General features: G+C 40.2%; 1 protein-coding gene across 6 annotated transcripts in view; it reads left to right on the top strand.

Moving 5' to 3' along the window:
* The window catches only part of KLHL32 (kelch like family member 32), a 213,262-nt gene that overhangs the window by 126,328 nt on the left and 58,956 nt on the right, over window positions 1-27,978 (top strand). For 4 of the 6 annotated variants that reach the window (XM_061427776.1, XM_061427777.1, XM_061427779.1 and 1 more), the window contains one exon: window positions 26,152-26,367. The exons of 1 other annotated variant lie outside the window; for it this stretch is intronic. In XM_061427776.1, coding sequence (XP_061283760.1) covers window positions 26,152-26,367 — 216 coding nt within the window. The remainder of the gene's footprint in view (window positions 1-26,151; window positions 26,368-27,978) is intronic. One more of the 6 variants, XM_061427778.1, reaches the window with a different exon arrangement.

The raw sequence follows: 27,978 nt of genomic DNA, 5'->3' as shown, positions 1-27,978 counted from the left end.
CTGTAATAGCCCATCATCCCAAGATGAGGGATTTATAAACAGCTCCTCAAGTGTGCATCCTTTCTTACTGCTTTGCGATGAAATTCTGTAGGATTCCATCCTGTATAGCCTGTCATGTTATATATTATTAATAAGCATGACCTGTCAGACTTACCTGCTATCTGAGATTCAGTCTCAAATGAAATGTGAATGTTGCTTTCCCTGTTCCGCCTTCTGCTCCTCTTTCTTACCCACTGTACTCTTCTTAAAAATTTCATCAGAAAGGTGAACCAGTTCACTAAAGAGCAATATTTGTTTTAAAGTAGGTCCAGTAAAACATGTAAATTTTCTTATTTTTCAGAGTATGCATGTGTACACGCATGTCAATCACCATGTTAAATCTTATAAAGGAATCTCTGCAGACCATCCTCAGGACATGGGCTGTGAATAAAGGGATTCTGATGTGGCTGCTGATTTACTGAGTCCTTCAGATAAACATTACAAAATTTTTGAGTCCAGTTTTCCTAAACTTTGATTTTTCCTTGTCTTTTTAAAGTTAGCTTCTGAACGTCTCTATCTAAGCATCACACAGGCAATTCAGATCCAACATGAGAAAACCTATCCTTCTCTCTCGGTGGTACCATTGATCTGTTGTCTAGAAATTTGGACAGAGTCTTAGAACCCCCTTCCTCATCACTGTATCCAATCAGTTATCAAGTTGTGTTGATTCTACCTCCCAAATATCTCTCAGACCAGGTCCGTTTCTCCAGTGCTAATTTTCTTAACTTTCTTTAGACTCTCACCATCACTGGCTATATGTTATGAGCTCATAATTTCCTCCTAGGGGGTCTGTTTGTTTCTCACCTCTGTCTATGCCAAACCATAGTCCCCAGAGCCATCATTATCTTTCACAGGAAAGAGAACCAACATTTATTGAGAGCCTATCTGTATTGAGTCTTTTGCACAGAGATTCCCATTTCTCCTCTGCTGAGCAACCCCTTAAGGCAGGTGAGTGTTCTTTTCTCTTTACAGATGGAGAAACTTAAAGTCAGAGCTAGGATGCTGATCTGGTTTGGAAAACTCTACTAGCTTCCCTAATGACCCTTTGGCCGCATCATTTCACCTACAGAAACCCTTAGCCTGGTCTCCAAGGCCAGGCCTGATCCTCCTGAGCCTCATATCTTGTCCTCACGCCTTTCCTAGTCTGCTCTGTCCTGGACACTAAGGCTTTCCTCTGGTGTTGGAACTTGACACTGGGAGGAAGGGCTAGGTGGTGGAGGTCGTCAGTGGACAGGCAGCACCTTCAGTCATCACCTTCAGATTGTACCTAGGGTCAAGAGTAGGGAACACACACACACGACCCTCCCCAAAACTCCCCTAGCATAAGATTAGGGGTACTGGCCACTGGATTTTGTGCTGTATCCTCTGAAAGTGATGTATTAGGAGATACACATGCTTTGCTGAAAATGACTTTTTTTGCAGTTAGCTTTGTAGATTTTGTACTCAAAAAAAGGTTTGTAGATTTTGTACTCCCTCCCCTAAATAACACATGGTATATCCTATTATTTGTTTAGTAAGTGATCTTTTGGTTTGCCAAGTATCAGCCCTTGTTATGAAATGCAATTTAAATATACTGACGAGAAAGAACTCTCACTAGACTTTCTGAATAAGACCACCAAAGTGGTGAATTAACTCCTTTTGATAGGAATATGCTTTTAGTATCTGCTCCTAGGCAGCAGGTGGCAGTGTGAATCCACCAGAATTCAGTAGTTAATTTAAAGCAAAAATCAGAAAAAATGAAAAGAAAAATTATTTATTTTGCTACATATTAGTCTTCTGACCTAATCAGTAAAAAAGTCATTATTCACACCACACTGGGCAATATGCATTGTAATTTTTAACAAATAATAGGAAACTGTTAATGTGTTCACAGGAAATACAGTTTTGTCTTGGGCTGCTGTGGTCATTTATCACCACACTTTGTGAAATCACTCATTTGTTCTAATTTGAATGTAAATGACTCTAAGGTTTTACAAATAAGGTGACAGACTCACATAAATGTAATTGCAGGGTTCATCTCCCTCTTTTTATATATCACTCATTAGGTTATGAATTAAATACATCGTATTAAACCAGGGGCATGTCCAATGATGATATTGTAATGGCAAATTACTCTATGCTATTAGAGGTGTATTTTTTATTCATGGACATTAATTTGTCATTAAGCGGCATTAGTTTAGCACTTTTATGGGGAAGACGTGACCTGAAAGAGGAGACGTGCTGCTGCGATGTGAGAGGCAAAGGGTAGGAGTGCTCTAGGTGGAGTATTTTATCACTATAAGGAAAGCTGGACTGGGGGTGTCTTTTTTTAAAACTTGTTTTGGTTTCTGTTTTTACAAGTATAAAAGAGCATTTCCCCAGATTGAAGGGATTGTTCTGTTTATGGTGTGCATTTTTGGATCACCTTATAAAGCGAAGCCAAAATTCTTACTATATTAATCATTCAGAAGCCAAGAATGTAAAGGGAGCAGGAGGGAGGAAGTGACTTCCTGCCCTAAATCTCCCTCCTCTGTGACTGATGCTTATTAGTCATCCCTTGTCTTCATTTTGTTTTACACTAAATGGGCTGCCATGAGAATTAGTCATTTTCTCTCTTCAGTGAAGGTACAAAGGTTTAAAGAATGTTATTCTCCCATGAGGGTATTAGGAAGAATTCTGGGTATTCTGTTTTTTTTTTTTTTTCCATAAATGTGATTTTTAGTGTTCTTGTACTTAGAAATTATTTTTTCCCTTTCAACTTTGAGAAGCGCTGGATCCTTGAAATAACTTCACAGAAGCAGAAAGTATCTGAGTGCTGGTTTTGCATCACTTTCCTCATGGGCTAACGTGGTTGAAAGTGTTACCCACCCCTATTATACTGTGGGGCTCTTGAAAGCAGGAGTCATACCTGACGCCTCTTTATTTCTTACCCCTCCCTCCTATCACATCACAGGGGCTCAGTGTGTGTATTGGTCAGCTCAGGCTACCAAAACAAAATACCACAGACCAGGTGATGTAAACAGACGTTTATTTCTCACAGTTCTGGAGGCAGAAAGTCTAAGATCAGGTGCTAACATGGTTAGGCTCTGATGAGGGCTCTCTTCCTGTCTTGCACGTGGCCACCTTCTGGCTGTGTTCTCACATGACAGAGAGAGACCTCAAGCTCTCTGGTATCTCTTCTTAGGAGAACACTGATCCCGTCATGAGGGCCCCACCCTCATGACCTCCTCTAAACCCAGCTACCTCCCACAGGCACACCTCCAAATACCATCACATTGGGGCTTAGAGCTTAAACATACAAATTTTGGAAGGATGCAGTTCAGTCCATAGCAGTGTGTACTGTAAACTTCTCCTGCTTAAATATTGAAATTTTGTATTATGGGAAGAAAATATGTTAATAAATAATTCTTTTGTTACCATTGAATACAGTTTTTTTAAGTTGAAAATACTTTCTATGGGGATTGCGTTTAGCACTAAAGATCTTGCATATTTTACAGTATTTTAATAGATTATGATTTTTTAACTAAGTAATATGGCAATGACTTATAGGAGGTTATCTCTTCCAAACAATGTATTATTATAATTTTAATTATTAAATTAGCACTGTCTCCTAGCTACATAATATATAGTCGGTGCTCTAAATGGAATAATTTATCCTCAAGGTTGAGAAGTTGTAACTTACATTCATTTTTCTCCACCACTGAGCTATTGTTTCCCACATTAGATAAGACAGATGATTGTACCAACATATACATTTAATATGCTCCTAATCAAATATACTGTGTGCTATTTCATAGTTCACTAGAGCTGATGCTTTTGTATTTGGAGAAAGTTAAAGTACGAACTTTGGAAAATACATTACAAACAGTTTAATCTTTCAGATTCTTTTTAAGTCCGTGCAAATGATCAGAAAAGGTAGGAATGTATCAGCCTTACTTAATCATTGCCAACTACTAATTATTTGTTCTAATCATGACTATTTGCTATCTGGCATGGGTAATATTTGCCAAATGTCATTAATATTTGGCTCTAAAATATATCATAAGTTTTTAGTAGCCATTTAAGGATCCCAGTCAATTTTTTCACATGCTATTATGTTGGCTCTTTTTCCCTAAGCCCACTCCAGAGGATGTCAGTGACAGCCCAGAGACATGCAGGCTGGCCAAGGAAGTCATTTTGTCATTTTAGTTTATTATATGGATAATCTGGAGTTCACTGTGTCTTCTTTGTTTGTGAGTTTAAGGAGAAGAATGTCTTGAAGGATTTTTCTAATATTAGTAATTTCTGTTTTTAGCTAACTATTTGTTGTCCAGTGGGCAATTTTAAAATCACTTTCAACATATTTTTCTCAAAAATAAAATGTTTCCAATGTTTGACTGATGCCAGAGTTCAGAATCAATAAAGCAAACAAAATCAATCACACTTAATTCCATTATCAATACTCAAAATTAGAGGTGTTAAAAGAAAATCTATGTTTCATTTAAGATATTCATTCTCCTGCCCACCCTCCACCTGCAAATATTTCTGCCCATAGTTAAATGTCTGCTCTGTTCTCTGAGGCTAAACTGCCTTTCAGCAACTTGATCTGTCAGGAACCTCCTGGGTTTCCCATAGTTTCAGTATCTTCTCCGCTGGTACCTTTTTTTCATTTTTAAAATAGGATCAATAAGATGGGAGAAACTTTTCTTCTTCTTTCATCACCACAACCCTCTCCTATTAACTACCAAACTGGGAACAGTGTCTGTGAGTCCTTACCACTTATTCATTATTCAGTCCTATTGAACTCAGTCCTTGGCCTTCGTTACTGCTCAAAGGCTGTTCCAACAAAGGTCACCAAAGCCTCCAAACTGTCAAAGGCAGTGGGCTTTATGGTCTTTAATGTGACCACTCTATAGCCTTTCAATACTGGCAGCTCCTTTCTTTCCTGCACCTCTCTTTTCTCAAGACTCTCTCCTAGTTCTCCTCCTCCTCCTTTTCAATTCTTTTACAGACTCTTCTTCCATCATCTTCATGAATATCCCCCTGGGTACTGTGGTGCCACATGGGTGCTCATCTCTTCTACTCACCTTCGCTTTCTTTCATCCACATGTGGAGGGTCTCTGTCCCCTCTCCTGCACTCCAGCCTCAGTGTTCATCCCTGTCTCCTGGTTACAGACTATGTTTCTAACCCTGTCCTTTTTCTTTCTCATCTCCTTAATGTGCCGTATTCTTACTGTACTAAATAGCATGCTTTGTCATCTCTAAGCCAACTGCTTAGTCAGCATTTCCTCTTGGATATTCCACAGACATGTGACCTTTCTGAGAGTTAACCCAAGCCAGAAATTCAGGAGTCATCCTAAAATACTCCATCTTTGTGCTACACATAGGCTGTCACCAAAACCTTTCAATCTTACCTCTTCAACTTTTTCTTATACTCTAACTCCTCTTATAAGAGGAGTTGTAGGTTCATGACAAAATTAAGAGGAAGATAGATTTCCCCTGTACCCCATCATATGAATAGCCTTCTTCATTATCAACATCCTCTACCAGAGTAGACACATGTGTTACAGTTGATGGACTTGCTGTCACTGTCACATCACCATCACCCAGAGTCTGCAGTTTATATTAGGGGTCACTCTTGGTGTTTTACATCCTGTAGGTTTGGCCAAAATGTGTATCTACCATTATAATATCATAAGAGTAGTCTCACTACCCTAAAAGTCCTCTGTGCTCTGCCTATTCATCCCTCCTTCCCTATCTTAACCCCTGGAATCACTGATGTTTTTACTGTCTCCATAGTTTCATTTTTTTTCCAGAATGTTGTATAGTTAGGTTCATACAGTATGTAACCTTTTCAGATTGGCTTCTTTTGCTTAGTAATACACATTTAAATTTCCCCTCTGTCTCTTCATAGCTGGATAGCTCATTTCTTTTTAGCTCTACATAATATTCCCTTGTCTGGATACCACAGTTTATTTATCCATTCGTCTACTAAAGGACATCTTGGTCACTTCAAGTTTAGGCAATTATAATGAGCTGTTATAAACATCTGTGTGCAGGACTTTGCATTAACTCCCTTAATTTTTAAAAATCTCTATCATTCTATTTCTATTACCACTGTCTTAGTTCAAATCCTCAATACTTATTTTCTGGGCTAGAGAAACTTACTGATAACCAATGAACCTACCTGTCTTCACTCTTGCCTCACTCCAAAACAAGGTTTATTCATCTTAAAGTGGTTCAGATGTTCCATTTTTTTAAAAAAAATTCATGGCGTACAGCATGTGAGAATTTAGTTCCCCAACGAGGGATCAAACCCATGCCCCCTGTATTGATTGGGAGTGTGATGTCTCAACCACTGGACCACCAGGGAAGTCCCAACACAGGTTCTATTTTTACTATGAAACATCCTCTCTCTTTAGCCTTTTAAAAAACAATTTACTACCCACATGCTATAACACAGTCATTGCAAACTTCATGCATATCCCCATACTCAAACCTCTTTACATGACGCCTCCTTCTCCATGGATTATTCTCTCACAGTGTCACCCTATGCGTTCGTCTTTAACCTGCAAGGACTTTGCTCACATGTTATCTCCTCTTCCAGAGCTGATCAGTCAATCTCAGAGTTAGATTTCCCTCCTTTTCGTTAATTATGGGGCACTCTTCTGGGGTGCTGATCACACCATATTACCTGTGTTGATTTACTTTTCCATCTCCCTGTGATATAAATTCATGTCTCAGAGTTATGTGACCTTGGGCAAAGATCACATAAAAAGAGGTTACACAACCTCTTTGCCCACATGCCTCATCCATAAAATTCAGACATGATATCATATATACAATGTACATCTTAGGGGTGTTGGAGTGTTCATGATATGGTGCATGCAAAGTATATTATAGCCTAGTACCCTACACACAGTGAGTGAGTGAGTGAAGTCGCTCAGTCGTGTCTGACTCTTTGTGACCCCGTGGACTGTAGCCTACCAGGCTTCTCCGTCTATGGGATTCTCCAGGCAGGAATACTGGAGTGGGTTACCATTTCCTTCTCCGGGGGATCTTCCCAACCCAGGGATAGAACCCGGGTCTCCCGCATTCCAGGCAGATGCTTTAACCTCTGAGCCACCAGGGCCAGAGCCAGTACAGTGGCATGCGTCACTTGTGAATTTCTCTATTAATTCCACAGTTACCTTGCTACCCACTTCCATCACTCCTCTCTTCCTTCATTCCTGAAAATGTCACAAACTTTACTACCTACTTCCAATCAACAGCATATTGGACAGGCCTGTTCCTGGAAATTTTCTAAATAATAACCATTCTGGAAAATATATTTTTCCTATGGCCCATTTCTCTTGGCTTTGTAGAAGTGCATGTATTATTTTAGAAAAAAAGTCACAAATAATTATATGAACCATCTCTTTCTCCCTTCCTCTGATAAGTGAAAACATAACACTGAACTGATACTTTAACAAATAGTAAAAATTGATGCTTTTAAAAGCAGCATAATAGTTGGTGCTGCTGCTTTGTAAATAGGAAGTTTTTGTTTTATTGTTTTTCCCCTGCCCTTCCTGTAAGTAAAACATCTTGCTCCTTCCTCATTTACAGGATTCAAGGAGAAATTAGAAAACTCTTTATTTCTAGCTCTAGTGCATCATAGTTGCTTAGAAACACATGTTTGTTTGAGTTCCTTCTCCATGTGCCAAGTGAGTTCCCTGTGAGAGAAATTTTTTGTAATACAGCCGCATGGTGTCCTGAGTTTCCTGATTAGGGGATATATAAGCAGTGCATTTGTTTAACAGAAGAAAAGTGTAAGTTATTCCTTACCGGAAGACTGCTATCCATATGTCTGTCTCCCTCCAGGTGTCTTTCCTTCCCTGATGTCTCTCCCACCTCCACTTCCCACTCTCCCTCCACAAATATCCTTTAGAGCAGGCTGCCAACCTTTTCTTGCTGCATTTCAGGGGACATGTGCTCGGGCCCTAAGAAATGATTGCTTATCTGTGTCAATAATTTAGCTCCAGGTACAGGTAAGTTCAGTGGTAAAGAATCTGCTTGCCAGTGCAGGAGACACAGAGACTCAGGTTCAATCCCCAGGTTGGGAGGATCCCTTGGAGGAGGAAATGACAACCTGCTCCTGTATTCTCTGCCATGGACAGAGGAGCCTGGTGGGCTACAGTCCCTGGGGTTGCAAAGAGTTGGACATGACTGAGCGACTGAGCTCATACGCGCACGCACGTTCCATGGCCTCAGTCCCATACATTCGGTATATTGCTTGCCCACTTCAGAATCTGGGATGAGGGAATGGGGTTTTGCAGCTTGTTCTGCTGCTTGAATATGTTTTTGCAGGTTAGAGCTATTCCTTTCTTCACTCAAATGTGTACTCTGTATCAGTGGTTCTTAAACTTGACCATGTATGGAATCACCTGAATAGCTGGTTAAAACAGACGGCTGGGCCTGCTCATACAGTTTGATTCAGGAGATCTAAGGAGCCTGGATATCTGCATGCTAACAAGTTCCCAGGTGATGCTAATGTTACTTCTCTGGGGACCACAGTTTGAAAACCACTGTTCCAGACGTTCTTGCCACCTCACTACATATCAGTTCCCAGCCTGTTAAGTAACTGACTTCAGATTTTGAAAGTGCCATAACACCTAGACAAATTTGAACTGGTCCCAGTTATAAATATACAAAAAATTTACATTATGTAATAAAATTTGTAAATGTGATATAAAATATTGATATTATATATCCTGCATAGCATCTAAAATATAAAAAACCAAAACACTGCAGAGTTAAAACAAAAAAGAAACCTTACCTATCTTCATTCTTATGTATAATAATGATTGACAAAGTCCATGTGAATAAACTGAGAGATTGTTGAAATTCTGCAGCATTGAGCTAATTTTCAGCAACTGACTTTGAGTAGCACAGCTTATGATGTATGGAAATGCATCATAATTACTTCCAGGCTCTACTATTCTTTAAAAATATTTTAAACTGATTGGGCCTCTCATCATTCAAAAAAGCTTTGTGATTCTTGAAATTTTCATTTTAAAGCCCCAGTTGCTCAGATAGACTGTTTTTCAACTAAAAAAAGAAAAGTATACATTAATTTCCTCTATAGAGTCCATAGTTCAGTGGTAATCGCCTGAAGTGCTGAGGCAGCTCTAGTAAACTTTTTGATGGCATTTTGCAGCACATAGTGACCAGGGCCAGAGTTATTAGTTGTTGATGATGGCTATGTCTCTGTACTTCCTTCATACTGGATTTCCAGCTTACTACAGACTTTTCCAAGCAACAATATAAAATTATTCATGAGCCTTGGATATTTATGCATACAATTGATTATGAAAATGTACTAGTAACCTAATTGTAGAGTTCCTCTGTTATACAGCACAAATATATTTATACAGGCCTTCAAAGACTTCAAGAATTAGAGCATGCTGGGGTTTTTTCTTATATTTTTGAATTGCTGCTAATATCTTGTTTTAGTCTAAGCACATTGTATTTATGCATATTTATATCAATACACAAATATATAGTTGCATTCAGTTGTCCATATATTTTTATGTTTGTATACAAATATATCTATCTCTGTATATTTATACAAATAAAAATATCTGGTTTTACATTATTTTATTGTATCACAAATAAACTGGCCTGCATTGTCAATGATTTGCTCATCTTTTTTTCCCATAGCTATTAGATTTTATCCAATCAGCTCTAATATATTATGGAGAAAGCTCACAGGTTCCTTTACATGCTTGATATGTCTGATGACTTTTTTCTACATGATTCATCTCCAGGCATTGGATTTTATTTATTTCAGCATGTTCCAAAGGTCCAACCCTTCACCACACATCCACGACAAAGCCCTTTATGTTGCTTTCTCTAATCCTGGAGTGCAATCCTTTTCTGCAGCACCAGGTCATGTAGTCACATAATACCTTGATTTATAACTCGGTTGTAATCCAAATAGGAAACAGGTGGAATCACAACTGGGTATGGTGCCTTGGATATTAATGGCTTGGCTCAGCAGTGGAATTTCTAAAGCTGTACACACTCTTTTTTGCCTTAATTATGCATTCATTAAAAGCTTTTATACCCAACAGAATAAAGTAAATATTTTTTGATCTCCATAGTGTGCTCCCAGACTGTAGATTTGCACAGCAGGGTCTTGATAATCTGAATAAATTGTATTTCCCCAAGGAGTTTATCTTTCAAATAAGGTCATAAAGAAATGCAGCTCCTCCATCCTTAGATTTCTCTGTGTGCCTTTTTGGCTGTATGTAATACAGAGCATGGGAACCAGAGTACAGTCTAGTAATACCTAGCTGGTGATGGTCTGGTATAATGTCTCAATCTACTCTCCCTTTTTATCTCTGATAAAGTGTTTTATAAGTACAAAAGTAACGGTGGTTTAGAACAACTATGGTTTTTGCTGTCATTTGTAGAAAAATAAAGTCTATATTAGACATTCAGCATTTTCCTCTCTATACCCTGTCTGTGAGTAAAATTTGTGGAATATGCAAAGCTATAGCTTAAGAAGATTAATAGTATTTTAAAAAGGAATAACAATAATGGTGACTTAGTCACTAAGTCATGTCCAACTCTTGCTATCCCATGGACTGTAGCCTGCCAGGCTCCTCTCTTCATGGGATTCTCCAGGCAAGAATACTGAAGTGGGTTGCCATTTCCTCCTCCAGGGGATCTTCCTGACCCAGTAATCGAACCCAGGTCTCCTGCGTTGCAGGCAGATTCTTTACCGACTGAGCTACAATGGAAGCCCATAAATAACAATAGTGAGATAGCTACTATGTTGAGCATCTACTATGTAGAAGGTCCTTTACATATGTTTTTGGCAATCCGTACTGCAGATCACCTTTCCCATTTTCCATTCAAAGAACTGGACTTCCTTTTTCCATTTTCCTACTGAGGTTCATCACTTGCTAAAGCCATCCGTATGTATCAGCTTCAACGCATATGCTTTCCCTGCCACACCAGACTGAAGATGCAGCCAGTTCCTTGTCCACACAACTTACAACCTAGAGAAGGAGACAGGGAAAATATAAAATTATAAACTCAAATAAACATTCAGAAGTTGAACTTATAATTTTTCTCAGTTATAAAGAATAGCAATATACCTGCTATTGAATTGTAGCCCCAAAACAACATACAGTTGTGAAAAGTTTAGGCAATAACTATTTTTTTCTCTCTCTCTTTCTAGGCTGCCATATTTGTATATTTATTTATTTTATTTCTGGTTGTGCTGGGTCTTCATTGCTGTGTGTGGGCTTCCTCTAGTTGCATCGAGTGGAGGCTGCTCTTCCTTGCGGTGCGTGGGCTTCTCATTGTGGTGGCTTCTCTTCTAGAGTGTGGGCTCTAGGCATACAGGCTTTAGTCGTTGCGGTGCATGGGCTCAGCAGTTGGCGGCTCCCAGGCTCTAGAGCACAGGCTCAGTAGTTGTGGTGCACAGGCTTAGTTGCTCTGCAACATGTGGGTTTTCCCAGACAGGATCAAACCCATGTCCCCTGCATTGGCAGGTGGATTCTTCACCAGACCACCAGAGAAGCCACCTGGGCTACTATATTCATTTCCAGTGTGGCTAACATTCTAGGCATTTTAAATATTTATATATTAAAAATATTTAATCAGTTTATTTAGTATATAATAAATTAATCAAATATTTTTAAATATTAGAATACTTTTAGAGAAGTAGATGATCAGTGTTTTCCCTGTAGACTAAGAAGTAAAGGCAATAAAAGTTGAATTTTTAAAGGTCTGATAATCTTTATTATTTATTCACTATCCACCAATCAGAGTAGCCACTTGATGAAGACAGAGAGGAAGATCTAAAGAAGTACAGATTCAGTCTGCGCCTTTATGCACAAGGGCTGAGTAAATGGTTCAAGTATACAAATAGTTCCTGAAATTAGAAGTCAGCAGAGAGAACAGGCTTTCCAGCTGGAGTGGTTTGGCTTTCTTGGGAAGAGGAATCTGATCCTGGTTGTCATCCTCTTTCCCAACACTGATGGTGTTTGTTATACTTTTGGTATACAGCACAGACATTTATATGTTCTGGTTATCACTCTATACAGAGAGAAGTAAGGTTCCTTTCAGCATTCTAAGAAGCCTGTGAAAAGACAGAAGACCCAAGATTCACTGTGAAAGCCAGCCCTGATATATCAGGCACAAGTGGGTGCTCCCCCATGTTTACCAGTCATATAAAAGCCATGATGTGTAGTTAGCATCAAGAGAGATCTAATATTGAAGTTCAGATTTAATATTTGAGAGCACCTTTCTCAGTTAATTGTGAGCAATCAGTTAGTGTTGTTCTGTTGTAAAATCAGACCTACAACCGAATTGTCTTTTCCTCTTTCCACTTGAAGTCATGGATATGCTTCAAAAAAAATTTTTTTTCTTTTTTTTTACAAGGGAAGTATCTCCTGGATTATACTAGGTTAGAAGATAGCAGATCCAGAGAACCTTTTATAATCTGTCAATGAGCCTACTCTGGAAATTAATACCCGGAGTGGCATATCAGTGAGAACTTTAGCCTAATCTGGGAGGAGCCTCCCAGCCCTGTGGAACAAAAATTGTCATGAAATGTCTCCCACATGTTGGTCGAATTCCTGACCAAGGGGAGGGACTGGGAATTGGAATATTTCCCGCCATATCAGTAAACAAGGATGTCACAGTCATCAGTGATTGCAGCCCCCCCCCCCCCACGTGAGTTCCTGAGCCTAAGGGCACTGAGGAAGGGGACAATCCTGTGATCCAGCAGCCCCCAGGACTGCAGTCACTCCCTACGTGAGCCCCAAGGGGGCTCAGGATGTGAAAAACCACACCCTGAGCTCTGAGATGCACGGGAAAGTAATGATTTCCGTAAGCCCAGACTCTTGGATCTTCCCATATGTAGAAAAGCACTAAATTCCTTAATTTGAGATCTCTGGTGTTCTTTAATTAACAGTAATCTTCTGATGTTCAGAAAACCTTCCCTTTGTTGTAATACTTCTGTATAACCTGACTCCTCCCTCCTCACCCCCTCAGAGAACCTTGCCTCCTCAGAGCAGTTCTCTCAGGGTTACTTGAGATGCTGTCTCCTGGGCTTGAAGACCTAAAAATTCCCACCAAATAAAACATAACTCTCAAAACACAAGAACAAAATGTGTAGGTTTTTAAAATTCATAATCCAACAAATATTTTTAAGTTACAATCTGTGATAAAACATTGTCATTGGTATTGTACAGGATACAAAAAGGATAAGATATAAAACCTACTTTTTACTAGCTTACTGGAAGCTTTTTACTTATTGGAAGATATCTGCATGAACAGCTTAGTGACAAGTTCATTGGGATGTGACAGTAGACTTGAAGTGGGAAACATGAGAACTTAGAGACCAAAAGCTTCATATTTACTATGTCTGACTTGGTGTTTGGTCTCTATAAGCTGCCAATATAGTGTTTTTACTTAACTTCTAGTTAACTTGGTAAACATCAAATCATACTGGTTTTACATGTAGAGTAACTGTACCAGGCTATTTGGAATCTATTAGTGAATAGTTTTTTTTTAAGATTTCTTGACTTCCGTAGCAAGAGTGACTTTTCATTTAGAGACATCCTCAGACATTGTCAACATTTTAGAATAGAACTTCAAGTTTCATGCATGCTATTAGATGAGAGGCATAGAAACCACTCTCTCTCCTGACCATCTTTATCTTAGTAAAGTATTGACATGTGGTAATTGAGGTGACATTTTGAAAGGAGGTATAAATGAAGGGGATCAATAGTTTGGAAAAGAAAGGTTATAATTATAATGATGAAACACAGCATTGTCAAAATAGTCACATCTTTTAAGTATTATTATCTAGAAAAATTTGGAATCCCATTCAGTTTGGTCTTCTTGTGAGGGAGGGGTGGGGAATTCAGGAAATCAAAAGAGCATTACTTTTAATTTGATCTTGAGAGAGGTGGTTTATCTTGAGCATAATTCATCATTTTCCATTCCTAAGTACAGGTTGTTGATGCTCACTTTTGTTTTGCAAGTCAATAATGGTCTCAGAATTACATGAGGTGACAAGAGAAATAGGTGTTATTAAGGCTGTGTTTTGCATAGGTATCCATGGTGTTAAAGCATCTTCGTTAGATTTCCTAATCTTGTCATTTTAACATGGACTCCTAGATTTGAGGAAGAGTATTTGTGGAGCTGACATTGGGATACTCTACAGTAGATGCAGTCACAAGATAACAAGTATTTTCTGTGCTCTGCATAATTCCCATGCCAGGGCTATGATTAAACTGCAGTGCTGGATGGGCCAGGGGTTACTGACAGTTAGGCCAGGATACATGTGAGTGTGTCTGAAACAAAGACAGACTATGTATTAGAAATATGCATTATTGATTTCCAGCTTGTATCAGTGTTGTCACACGTCAACACATGTCTCTAGGCTGTGGCATACATAAGCTAGGCTGTGGGTTATATACAGTGAACCTGCAGACCTCTGCTATAAGGCTGCACCATTTTTGCCTATTCAAGAATGTGTATTAGAGTGCACTGTCTGGGTGACACTGGTTCAGGGATAGGCTTAAATCTCTGATCTTTCTTTTGTCTTGTATGAACTTTCATCACTAATTATTAATACTTGCTTAATTAGGATATTGAAAGACACTTGCTAATACATAAAGACCAGTCGCTCAGTTACAGATGAGAACCCTGCCATCCATCACAACAGTGGACTTATTCTGTCTCCCTTGGTTTGGTAAAAGGGCCACAGAGTTCACCCACAGCCCCCAAACTGCCCCTACTTTCACTCACATCCTTACCACCTGATAATTTGCCTCACAAAAGTAATTACCTTTGAATATAAGCCAAAATAAGATAGCATTTTCCTTTCCTGTGCTTTCTTTTCCCTACTATGTATTCAAAAGTTAATCTGGGGAGTAACCATTTTTAATTAATTAAGGACATAGGCCACACCAAAAGACTGAATTTGGGGAATATATAAGGTTTAAGAACTATTGTACTTGCAAAACTGGTATTTCTTCTATAGCTAGTATAGTATTGGGGACACATTTTATGGCTCTTCTTCTGTTATTTAACTTGTCATTCACACTATGAGAAACAAATAGAAGGGAAGAGAGAAGCCAAATAGCCCTAAACCAGAGGAAAATAAATACTATTTAAAAAGATTCCCCAAAGAACAACAATGTATACACCATAATTCTGAATAGAAAGTAAATTTTAAGTGAGAAGCAGTGTGACAGAAATGAAACCTTTTTAGAAAAATAAAAGATTTTCCTTTTACTCAGAGTTTCTTGTTGCTGAGCTATAACTTCAATTCAAAACTACCGCCTCTACTGAGTTACTTGGATTTCTAAGTCACAGTATATAAGAGAAGGGAGACAATCTCATAACTAGAAGAAAGTATCATTTGAAAAGCTACTTTGATCTGAATAGCCAGTTGATAGAGAAAGTAATTTTCTTGGGCTAAAAAAGAAATTTTGGGTGGATTGAAATATTTGAATCTTTTTTCACAGCAGAGCTATTATATTGCGCTTGGCTTTAAACACTTTCAACTCTAGATACTAGTAACAATTTTCCCATTTGGAAAACTGACCACTGGCTTTGCCTTGTGAATGTGTAGGAAGGAAGACCAGAAAGAGACAGGGAAGATGAGGGAGGCCAGTGAGGTATGAAAATGGCCCAATTTCGATGATATTCAAAATTGGGTAGGCATGTTGGAGAGGCATGGCCCATTCTGGTTTTGCTTGGTTATAAATACGTGGAAAAAGCTCATGGCTATTCTTTGATTATACTCCTATGTATTGAGCATCTGTTCCCTGATAAATACCAGGGGCACAATACAGTCCTTGGCGCCAAGCACTTGAGATTTAGTAGACAGATCTGTAATCAAAGAGCATTTGCTTACAGTGACAAGTGGACTGCTGGAAATCTACAGAGGACAGGGTGGAGGCACAAAGAAGGACGTGGTCTATTCGACCTGAACAAGGGAAGCTGAAAAAGTAAGATGGATTCATTCATTCAGTAAGTGTGGCTTGAGCCCCTATGTGCTTGGCAGTGTTTGGGGCATTAGGGGTATAGCAGTGAATAAAACAGATAAGTCCCTTTTCCTATAGAACTTGGGACTTAGGAAAGGGGACACACACATCATGAATAAGTAGGCAAATAAATGCAGAAGATAATTTCAGATAGTGATGTGTGCTCAAGGCAAAGAAAATGCAGTAATGTGATAGAGGGAGGCATGGAGAGGATAGAGGGGGGGATATGCTACTTCAGGTAAGGTCAGATAGAAAGATGGAAACATGATTCCTCATCCATAGGAATTTTGCAAGTGTTGTTGCTTCTGGAGTATTCTCCCTCAATCCCATCACCATCCTGTTTTAATATATAGGTTTTATTATTATTCAGGTATGGTGAAACTAGTGTCTTGTGGAGCCTGCTCCTTTCTTCTGAGTCCTGGTGCACATAAGGTTTTGATTGTGCCCTCCACGAGTCTGTTTCCCCAGTCCTGTGTAAGTTCTGGGGGCTCTCTGCCCCTGCAACAGGCCACTGCTAATCCATACCCCCTCAGGAGATACTCAGACACAGTTCTGGCTCAGTCTCTGTGGGGTCTCTGGGTCCTGGAGCACACAAGGTCTGTTAGAGCCCTTCAAGCATCTCTGGCAGGTATGGGGTTTGATTCTAAAGGTGATTTTGCCCCGCCTACTGTCTTGCTGGGGCTTCTCCTTTGCCCTTGGACGTGGGGTATCGTTTTTTGGTGGGATCCAACATTCTTCTGTCGACAGTTGTTCAGCAGCGAGTTGTAATTTTGGAGTTCTCGCAGGAGAAGATGAGTGCACGTCCTTCTACTCCACCATCTTGTAGTCAACAAACTTTACCCAGACTTGCCCGTGAGTGTCTAAGAGTCTCTGACGGAGGTGTGGGTCAGCGGTGGCCTTCTGCAGCGTCTGGGGCACTGAGTGCATGGGACCTTTTGAAGGAGGTCACCATTATCTTCATTACCTCCACCATAATTTGGCCTCAGGTCAAACAACAGGGAGCCCTGCTCATCAACAGAAAATTGGATTAAAGATTTACTGAGCATGGCCCCGCCCATCAGAACAAGTCCCAGTTTCCCCCTCAGTAAGTCTCTCCCATCAGGAAGCTTCCATAAGCCTCTTATCCTTTTCCATCTGCAGACAGAATGAAAATCACAGAAAACTAACCAAACTGATCACACGGACCACAGCCTTGTCTAACTCAATGACATTATGAGCCATGCTGTGTAGGGCCACCCAAGAGGATGGGTCATAGTGGAGAGTTCTGACAAAACATGGTGCACTGGAGAAGGGAATGGCAAACCACTTCAGTATTCTTGCCTTAAGAACCCCATGAACAGTATGAAAAGGCGAAAAGATAGGACACTGAAAGATGAACTCCCCATGTCAGTAGGTGCCCAATATGCTACTGGAGATCAGTGGAGAAATAACTCCAGAAAGAATGCAGAGAAAGAGCCAAAGCAAAAATACCACCAGGTTGTGGATGTGACTGGTGGTGGAAGCAAGGTCTGATGCTATAAAGAGCAATACTGCATAGGAACCTGGAATGTTAGGTCCATGAATCAAGGCAAATTGGAAGTGGTCAAACAGGAGATGGCAAGAGTGAATGTCGACATTTTAGGAATCAGCGGACTAAAATGGACTGGAATGGGTGAATTTAACTCAGATGACCATTATATCTACTCAGATGACCATTATATCTACTACTGTGGGCAAGAATCCCTTAGAAGAAATGGAGTAGCCATCATAGTCAACAGAAAAGTGTGGAATGCAGTACTTGGATGTAATCTCAAAAACAACAGAATGATCTCTCTTTGTTTCCAAGGCAAACCATTCAATATCATAGTAATCCAAGTCTATGCCCTGATCAGTAATGCTGAAAAAGCTGAAGTTGAATGGTTCTATGAAGACCTACAAGACCTTCTAGAACTAACATCCAAAAAAGATGTCCTTTTCGTTATAGGGGACTGGAAAGCAAAAGTAGGAAGTCAAGAGGTACCTGGAGTAACAGGCAAATTTGGCCTTGGAATACAGAATGAAGTAGGTCAAAGGCTAACAGAGTTTTGCCAAGAGAACGCACGGGTCATAGCAAGCACCCTCTTCCAACAACACAAGACTCTACACATGGACATCACCAGATGGCCAACACGGAAATCAGATTGATTATATTCTTTGCAGCCAAAGATGGAGAAGCTCTATACAGTCAGCAAAACAAGACTGGAAACTGACTGTGGCTCAGATCATGAACTCCTTATTGCAAAATTCAGACTTAAATTGAAGGAAATAGGGAAAACCACTAGACTATTCAGGTATGACCTAAATCAGATCCCTTATGATTATGCAGTGGAAGTGACGAGTAGATTCAAGGCATTAGATCTGATAGAGTGCCTAAAGAACTATGGACAGAGGTTGATGACATTGTACAGGAGGCAGTGATCAAGACCATCCCCAAGAAAAAGAAATGCAAAAAGGGAAAATGGTTGTCTGAGGAGGCCTTAAAAATAGCTGTGAAAAGAAGAGAAATGAAAGGCAAGGAGAAAAGGAAAGATATACCCAGTTGAATGGAGAGTTCCAAAGAATAGCAAGGAGAAATAAGAAAGCCTTCCTCAGTGATCAGTGCAAAGAAATAGAGGAAAACAATAGAATGGGAAAGACTAGAGATCTCTTCAAGAAAATTAGAGATACCAAGGGAACATTTCATGCAAAGATGGACACAATAAAGGACAGAAATGGTATGGACCTTACAGAAGCAGAAGATATTAGGAAGAGGTGGCAAGAACACACAGAAGAACTATACAAAAAAGATCTTCATGACCCAGGTAATCATGATGGTGTGATCATTCACCTAGAGCCGGACATCCTGGAATGCATAGTCAAGTGGGCCTTAGGAAACATCCCTACGAACAAAGCTAGTAACAAAGGTAATGGAATTCCTAACAAAGGTAATGGAATTCTGGTTGAGCTATTTCGAATCCTAAAAGATGATGCTGTGAAAGTGCTTCACTCAATATGGCAGCAAATTTGGAAAACTCAGCAGTGGCCACAGGACTGGAAAAGGTCAGTTTTCATTCCAATCCCAAAGAAAGGCAATGCCAAAGAATGTTCAAACTACCGCATAATTGCACTCATCTCATATGCTAGCAAAGTAATGCTCAAAATTCTCTAAGCCAGGCTTCAACAATACATGAACTGTGAATTTTCTGATGTTCATGCTGGATTTAGAAAAGGCAGAGGAACCAGAGATCATACTGCCAACATCTGTTGGATCACTGGAAAAGCAAGAGAGTTCCAGAAAAAAAATCTACGTCTGTTTTATTGACTATGCCAAAGCCTTTGACTGTGAGGATCACCACAAACTGTGAAAATTCTTAAAGAGATGGAAAAACCAGACCACCTGACCTGCCTCCTGAAAAATCTGTATGCAGGTCAAGAAGCAACAGTTGAACTGGACTTGGAACAACAGACTGGTTCCAAGTTGGGAAAGGAGTATGTCAAGGCTGTATATTGTCACCCTGCTTATTTAACTTATATGCAGAGTACATCATGAGAAACGCTGGGCTGGATGAAGCACAAGCTGGAATCAAGATCACTGGGAGAAAATATCAGTAACCTCAGATATGCAGATGATACCACCTTATGTCAGAAAGTGAAGAACTAAAGAGCCTCTTGATGGAAGTGAAAGAGGAGAGTGAAAAAGTTGGCTTAAAACTCAATATTCAGAAAACTAGGATCATGGCATCCAGTCTAATCACTTCATGGCAAATGGGGAAACAATTGAAACAGTTAGAGACTTTATTTTTGGGGGCTCCAAAATCACTGCGGATGGTGACTGCAGCCATGAAATTAAGATGCTTGCTCCTTGGAAGAAAAGTTATGACCAACCTAGACAGCATATTAAAAAGCAGAGACTTTACTTTGCCAACAAAGGTCCATCTAGTCAAAGCTGTGGTTTTTCCAGTAGTCATGTATGGTTGTGAGAGTTGGACTGTAAAGAAAGGTGAGCACCAAAGAATCAATACTTTTGAACTGTGGTGTTGGAGAAGACTCCTGAGAGTCCCTTGGTCTTCAAGGAGTTCCAGCTAGTCTGTCCTAAGGGAAATCAGTCTTGAATATTCATTGGAAGGACTGATGCTGCAGCTGAAGCTCCAATTACTTTGGCCACCTGATGCGGAGAACTGACTCATTGGGAAAGACCCTGATGCTGGGAATGATTGAAAGCAGGAGGCGAAGGGGACAACAGAGGATGAGATGGTTGGATGGCATCACTGACTCAATGGACACGAGTTTGAGCAAGCTCCAGGGGTTGGTGATGGACAGGGAAGCCTGGTGTGTTGCAGTCCATGGGTTCTCAAAGAGTCGGACACAACTGAGGAATTGAACTGAGCTGATGGTAAAACCAACAAATCAGGAGACCACTGCCATTGAAACGATACTTTGTTACTTACATTTCCCAAGATGGCAGCATGGCAAAGCCCGTGGGGCCATAGGAGTAAGTGTCAGGGTTGAACAGGAGGTGGAAGGAGTGAAGGGAAATAGTGGGCAAGGGCATTTGTTGTGGCTTCCTCAGGAAAGACAAGGCTGATAAGCAGGCTTATCCAGTCTAAGGTATATAGGCCATCTCTAGGTGTCTGCTACTTAGCCCTAGGTTCATTGAGCGTGTGCGTGGTCAGTCACTTCAGTAGTGTCCAACTCTTTGGACCTCATGGACTGTAACTCACCAGGCTACATAGGAAATCCATAGGATTTCCCAGGTAAGAATACTGTAGTGGGGTGCCAATTCCTCCTCCAGGGGATCTTCACAACCCATGGATCAAACCTACATCTCCTGTGGATCCTGCATTGGCAGGGGGGTTCTTTATCATTTGAGACACCTGGGAATGTAGAGGAATATTGACACCTGGAGTGTAGGAATCCGCTAGAGGAGGTGGGTGGCAGTTTGGGCTCTTGATTGGTTACTCTGCATATAAAAGGTGCATCCTTCTAAAAATTGGCTATCCCAAGGGAGAGGTGGTCTCTCCCCAGTCAGTGAGGCCCCTGATGCCAAAGCATCAAGATACAGAAAAGAAGAAAATATAGTTAATATGCACCCCACCCCGCGCTTTGCCAAGTTAATCTGCCCTTCTTCAGTTATCAGCTGCATGTTGGCTTCTCTGGGACACCATTAGTATCTTTCCACTCCAGGTCAGATCTATCCACTGGGCATTTATAGCTCTCTGTTCTACCCTTTGTAACCTTTACCTCAGTGATAATTTTCCATTCATTTTCAACACTTTTTATTAATGGCTTACTCTTCCAATAGACTATACATCTTATGAAGCCTGAGAACTGCCTATTTTTCTTTGTTTCTGTTTTATTTATGCCTGGTGTGGTTCTGGCACATGATGTGAATGTATAGGTCATTGAAATGGTGGAAGCCAAGCGAAGATGTGTAGGACTGTTACACTACAGGGTAAGCAGGTCAGCAGGTTATGGAAGGCTATGCATTGCAACTGAGTTTGGACTTCTCTCCATTAAGCAAATGGATACCTATTGATGGGTTTTAAACGGATGATCAGTATGGTTAGAGTCTTGTAAAAATAGAGGATTGAGAGTCTGATACTGGGAGCAGGAAATTGCAATTCAGGACCCTGTTGTAGGAAGTCTGGATAGGAGATAATGAACAGAACAAGAAATGCTAAGGAGGAAGAGCAAACAGAACTTGGTGACCAACTGGCTATGAGGGAGGAATATGGCCCACCTTTGGGGACCCTGCTGTGGGGACAGAATGTGCTCATTCTCCAAGAAGGGGGATATAGGAGAAGATACAAGTTTGCAAAATATAAGTTCAGCGTTGGTATGTTGAGTTCAGTATGGCTGTGGAATAGCCAAGAGAAGATGTCCTGTTATAGGCAGTTGGGAAAATGAATTCAGAGCTTAGGAGAGAGGTTTGCGCTAATAATATAGAAGTGGGAGGCCTTAACATGTAAGCAATTTATGACTCAATTGTATGGTTTTTACTTGGCTTGCCTCCTTTTCCCTGACTTACTGGTGCAGCTTATTTAAGACTTTGATACATGAAGGGACCACATTCTTCACTTTGCCCTCCTTGCATCAGTGATGAATCAGGGTTTATGGATGCCAAACAACAGCGCTCAAATGTACTTAATGGTTCCTTGCCTGCCAAATCTACTGTCTGCTTTCTATGGACCAAGCTGTGTGGTAAGTGCTTTTCTGTCATCTCTATAACAACATGAACTGGGTGGACTCTCCGTTTTGTAAATGAGGAATAACAGAGGTTCAGTGACTGATCCAAGGTCATAGCCAACAATAATAATTAACATGCTGGATTTGAACCAGGTCTACCTGATTCTGTGGGCTTTGCTCTTCTCCACCAACCTGGATTGCCTCTGAGTGCCTGTGGCTGTTGATGGTTTGTTCTGCTCCTGAATACAATTGTTCTTTCTCTTTCTTATATATATAAAAGAGTTCTTTCAAAAAAAAGTCTAGAAATATGTACAGAAACATTAATAGTGATTATCTCTGCATGGTGAAATAGAAATGATTTTTGTTTTCTTTTCCATACTTTGTACTTCCTGAGTTTTATGCAATGAACAAATATATTACTGTTTATAACCAGACACATAATGGCACTATTTCCATAACAGTGATGATTTTTTTTTTCCATGCAGAGAATTATAGAGGAACATTCAATGCAGTTTAACCATTGCTTCCCACCTCCCCCATCACATTAATGGGAATCCTTAAAAGCAGCATTATTTTTTGCTTGCACATGGTCTTAGCCAATAGAACAAGAAGCGATGATTTTGCTCAAGACTCACATGAGCACATGGCCCCAGTAGGAGGGATGTATACTGTGGTATCAAGACCTCAGTGAAGGTTTTGTTTTTTCCTCTCAGTTCCCCACTTTACACAGTGTGACTACCGAGGTGCTAAGTATGCATAGCAAGGGGAACCAGAAGCTTTGACAGAGAGAGCACTGGCGATTTGGGGAAACTATGCTTTTAAGCCGCAGAGAGGAGAAATGAAAAGGTAAAGTCAGGGAGCACTTGTAACTGTTGTTTCTCTTGTGCACCAGTATATGTCAGCTGAGTTTGCCTTTGCTCTTCACTCAAGCATTGACACGTCCATTTAGCCTTCGTTCTCCACTAATATCAAATGCTCTGTTAGATTGGATTTAGGAGTGATAAAAAATTATACCCTTAGGAAACAAAAATATTTCAGGACTGTGGAAGTAGGAATTAAATGATTACATTCAAAAGGAACACAGCAGAAGAGAAACACACTTTTTAAAATCTCATATTAATTCTCTGGTCTGCTGCAATTTTGAACTGGACTGACTTCTAATCTGAAGAAACCCAGTATCTCTATACAAAGATACTTAAAAAAGAATATTTGATTACTACTGCATAATCCAGCCCCAAACTCATGGTCATGCACACCTTTTTGGCAGAATGAGTGGGAAAAAAAAAAACCACCGTCCCTGTGCTGTGCGCGTTCATCTTTAACTTTGCCGAGCTTGGTTGTTTCTGCCTCTGCGCATGCTCGTGTTTCTGCACGGTGCCGCCGGCCAATGCCCCACTGAATTGAGGCAAGGTTTAGGCGTGTGCCCGGGGTGCCTAAACCTGTGCCCGTGGAGGGCGCTGACACCCCACGCTTCTGAGCGACTGCAGAGTGACTTAGTAGTAGAAGCCAAGTTGCTCAGTCGTGTCCGACTCTTTGCAACCCCATGGGCTCTAATAGTCCATGGAATTCTCCAGGGCAGAATACTGGAGTGGGTAGCCTCTCCCTTCTCCTTGGGATCTTCCCAACCCAGGGATCCAACGCAGGCCTCCCGCATTACAGGCAGATTCTTTAGCAGCTGAGCTGCCAGGGAAGGCTGCAGAGTGACTTACCTGGAAGCTAAAATCGAATCCAGGGCCCAGAAGCTGTTAAACTTGCTTCCTAGATGTACTGACTAGAAATAACTTACTCATTCCAAGAAGATGGTCCTAAAGTTGGCTGTAGAAGCTCCACGTGCAAGGGTTACATATTCTTTCCTTCCATAGTAGAATTTACCAATCTGAAAGGTAAGATTTGGAGAATGAGTTTAAACAGTACTTTAAAAAAATCTGTGCTGGAGGCAGAATCTGCAGTATTCCTTTGATAAAGTCTGCTGAATGGAAAGCCAACATATTTTAATTGAGTGGCTGTGAGTGGACCCTTAGATATTTTGAGTTGTAATGAATTTTAGTGGTTAACTGTGGTAAACTTCATTTCAAAGACAAGTTATTTATTCTTTTTCAATTGTGTTGGCAAATAGAGCTATCAAGAGCCAGAATCTTATGTCTGATTACTGAAGTCATGTAGCTTGACTCCTGTTAGGAATGTAATTAAAGTGTCATCTCCCACCAAAAGAAATAGAATCTAAAGAAAAAGAATCAGGTGGCTGTGATGATGATGCAACTGTTACTCTGAGACCTGTTTTTACATCTTCATTATACTTTTCATTATTTAGAAAAACATTGTACAGTAGAAACATAATGGAAGTCATGTATATTAATTTAAAATTTTCTAGTAGCTGCCTTAAAAGTAAAAAAAAACAGGTGAAATTAGTGATAATATATTTAATCTATATCCAGAGTAATACCATTTCAACATATAATCAATATAAAAATTATTAATGAGATATTTTACATTCTATTTTTCTTACTCTTTGCTTTCATATATATTTAACATTATGCATGCATGCATGCTCAGTCACTCAGTCATGTCAGACTCTCTGTGACCCCATGGAGTGTAACCTGCCAGGCTTCTCTGTCCATGGGATTCTCAGGCAAGTAATACTGGAGTGGGTTGCCATTTCCTCCTCCAGGGGATCTTCCCCACCCAGGGATCGAACCCATGTGTCCTGCATTGGCAGGTGAATTCTTTACCACTGTGCCACCTGGGAAGCCTATATTTAACACTTACAGCACATCTCAAATCACACTGGCTACATTTCAGATGCTGAATAGGTACATTTGGCTGGCTACCATGTGGAAGAGTGCCCATATAGCACATATTCCTTTAAACCTTAAACTGTGATGGAAACAGATATATTAGAATATGTAGGTCTTAGAAAGAGTTCTTAATACTTTTTAGATAACTAAAAACAGGGCTAAGTATGTTGAAAATAAATCAGTCAATGGACTAAAATAGCCATCTGATGGTGTTCTGCATTCCTTAAGTTACTGGGAAATATTGTAATAATAATTGCAAGTTGAAAATGAAGACAACTAGGACAGAGCCTACTCTCAGTCTACTTGAAATAGGTAAGTTTTCCATCAACAAATCTGCATGCCAACTATGGTTCTTGCAGAGGTACAAGGCAGAGATTTCACAGATGTCCTGGCTTCTGGTGGCATTATTTTATAGCTTGGTTATGAGTTTGAGAACTTGTAGAGACAGGCAAAATCCCACCCCACCCCCTCACAACACAGTATTGCAACAGAAACTCTGAAAAGATTGCCATTGACTGTCTGAAGTTGATAAAAGCAAAGAACAGTTATAAATCGTTCATCTCAGGTGCATTCAATATAGAATTACTCAGGACAGGAATCTTTTCTGTGATATTTCCTCATTCCCTGAGACTTTACATGTAAAAATCATTGTTTTAATTCATTGCCAGTTGTTTTTAACTCTGTGTTTAATTTGAGGTTTTGGAAAAAGAGTAGGGCTCCCACACTACCTGGCCTCATTTTCTCTTTAGTGGAAAAAATGTATCACCTGAGAGCTATAAAATGAAAAAAATTATTTTCATTGGGAAAATGTTCCTAAAAGGTTGCAAAGTAACATTTTTGCCAGTGAAACCAGAAACCCCTTTCAGCCCCTTTATTAAGACGTCTTTAAGTACATGGGTTTTAAGAGGGACAAAATAAGGGGGGAAAAAATGTTAAATTCTAGAATACTAGTTCTCTTCCCAGAGCCTTGTAATGAGGATTTTGTTGTTTTGTATAGTTCCCTTTCTCCCACTCCTGTCATGCAAACTTTGGGGAGTCTGAATTTCTTGCTTATTCTTTCTTGGATTGATTTCTAAGAGATCTTTTTCCATTTTTATTTTTATTTTTTTGACACCCAGGAATTAAATAGCTTTAATTACTTGGATCTGTACAGACTTGCTGACCTCTTTAACCTCACTTTGTTGGAGAAGGCAGTGATCGATTTCTTAGTGAAACACCTCTCTGAGCTCCTGAAGAGTCGGCCGGAGGACATTCTAACGCTGCCTTATTGTCTGCTTCAGGAGGTACTGAAGAGCGACCGCCTGACCTCCTTGAGCGAAGAGCAGATCTGGCAGGTAAGGGCACTCTGCATGGGTCCTCCTTCGGCGCGAAGTCATGGAATGATTAAAAGTTAAAGGACTGAGGAACAATGACAACTATTTTGTCTGGTTTGCTCCACATTGGAGTTGAAGTTTTAGAAGTCATGTCCTTGATGGGCAAGTAATTGGAGAACACCAGCCCTTGAGGCTTGATCCTGCTCAGCTTAACTGAGGGAATCACAGGTAAGATTCCTCAGACCCTCACCATGGCTTTCCAGAACCTAAGGGGGTTATATCAGAAAGAGTCAAGGGTTTATATTCTCTTGCCAAACATAGTTACTGAAGCTGAATATGAGAAGGATAGATTGTAAAGCGATATTTATGCCTATTTAAGACCAATGGAATCAGAATAAATTCTGGGCTTTCCGGTAAACAGTTCAGAAAGAGGCTTTTGTTACAGTAGAGAGCAGCTGGGACCTTAAATGAGATGAAGCTCTTTCTGTTTCGCTTTGGGAAAATCTCTTTCCTTCCTTCATTCTGTGCTCATTGCTGTTTTCCTATGCCCTGCCTTTTTACCTGACATAGCATTCCTTTCAGATACCTTTTGTTTAGGGGGCAGAGGATGTTTTGTGTTTTCAAGTTGGTTATTCAGTTGAAATCCATTGTGCTCATCTCCAGTGACTATACTTGAACAATCCACACAGTGTCTTTGGAAAACTGTCACCACACAGTCACCACAGTCTGACTGTTTTCCAAAGACAGAGTCCATCTTTCCCCGCTTCTCCTTATACTTTCCATCTTCCTCTCTGAAGCAGTGGCTAGCCATCTTGTTACTTCTTGGATTCCGTACCTTCAAGATTTCATGGTCATTTGAAAAATATTTATATACAAAATACAAGTAAAAATATGAAGTCTTCTATTAGCAGATGAGGCACCTTGTATCTTATCAAAGACATTCAGAGAATACTTTAATTCTGGCTGAAATGGAGTCATAGGTAGTTGTGAATTATCCAATGTCTGATTCTCTGGTGGTGGTGATTTAATGGCTAAGTTGTGTCCAACTCTTTGTGACCCCATGGACTATAGCCCGCCAGGCTCCTCTGTCCATGGGGATTCTCCAGGCAAGAATACTTGGGGTGAGTTGCCATTTCCTTCTCCAGGGGATCTTCCTGACTCAGGGATCAAACCCAGGTCTCCTGAATTGGCAGGCAGATTCTTTACCACTGAGCCATCTGGGAAGCCCACATCTGATTCTACTGATGGCTTATTCTCCTGATGCCTTTCTCCCTAATGTCTTTGTTTGTCTTACTTTAATCAGCAACTTTCCTCTTCACCATTGCTTCCACCAGTGAGGATAAGAGCTGCAGTGTACTGAGGGCCTTCCAGGACCCAGGCTCTTTGCAAACTTACTAAATTATCATCACAACAAGCCCGAAGAATGGCTGTTATCATTCCATCCTCTAGACAAACAAAATGAGGCTTCAGTGTCTTGCCTCAGGGTTACAAAGCAGATCCAGGCTTCAAATCCATGTTTGCTGACACCTGCCCTCATCTTTCAAGTATTCCATGCTGTCTTGACAAGAAAATATAAGTGGAAAAAACAAGCCACAAATTATTTTCTGCTTCTTAGGTATATCTCATAATGTT

The sequence above is a fragment of the Bos javanicus genome, chromosome 9 (assembly GCF_032452875.1).
Source record: "Bos javanicus breed banteng chromosome 9, ARS-OSU_banteng_1.0, whole genome shotgun sequence".
NCBI classification, from domain to species: Eukaryota; Metazoa; Chordata; class Mammalia; order Artiodactyla; family Bovidae; genus Bos; species Bos javanicus.
This window is presented reverse-complemented; position numbering and strand designations above follow the sequence as displayed.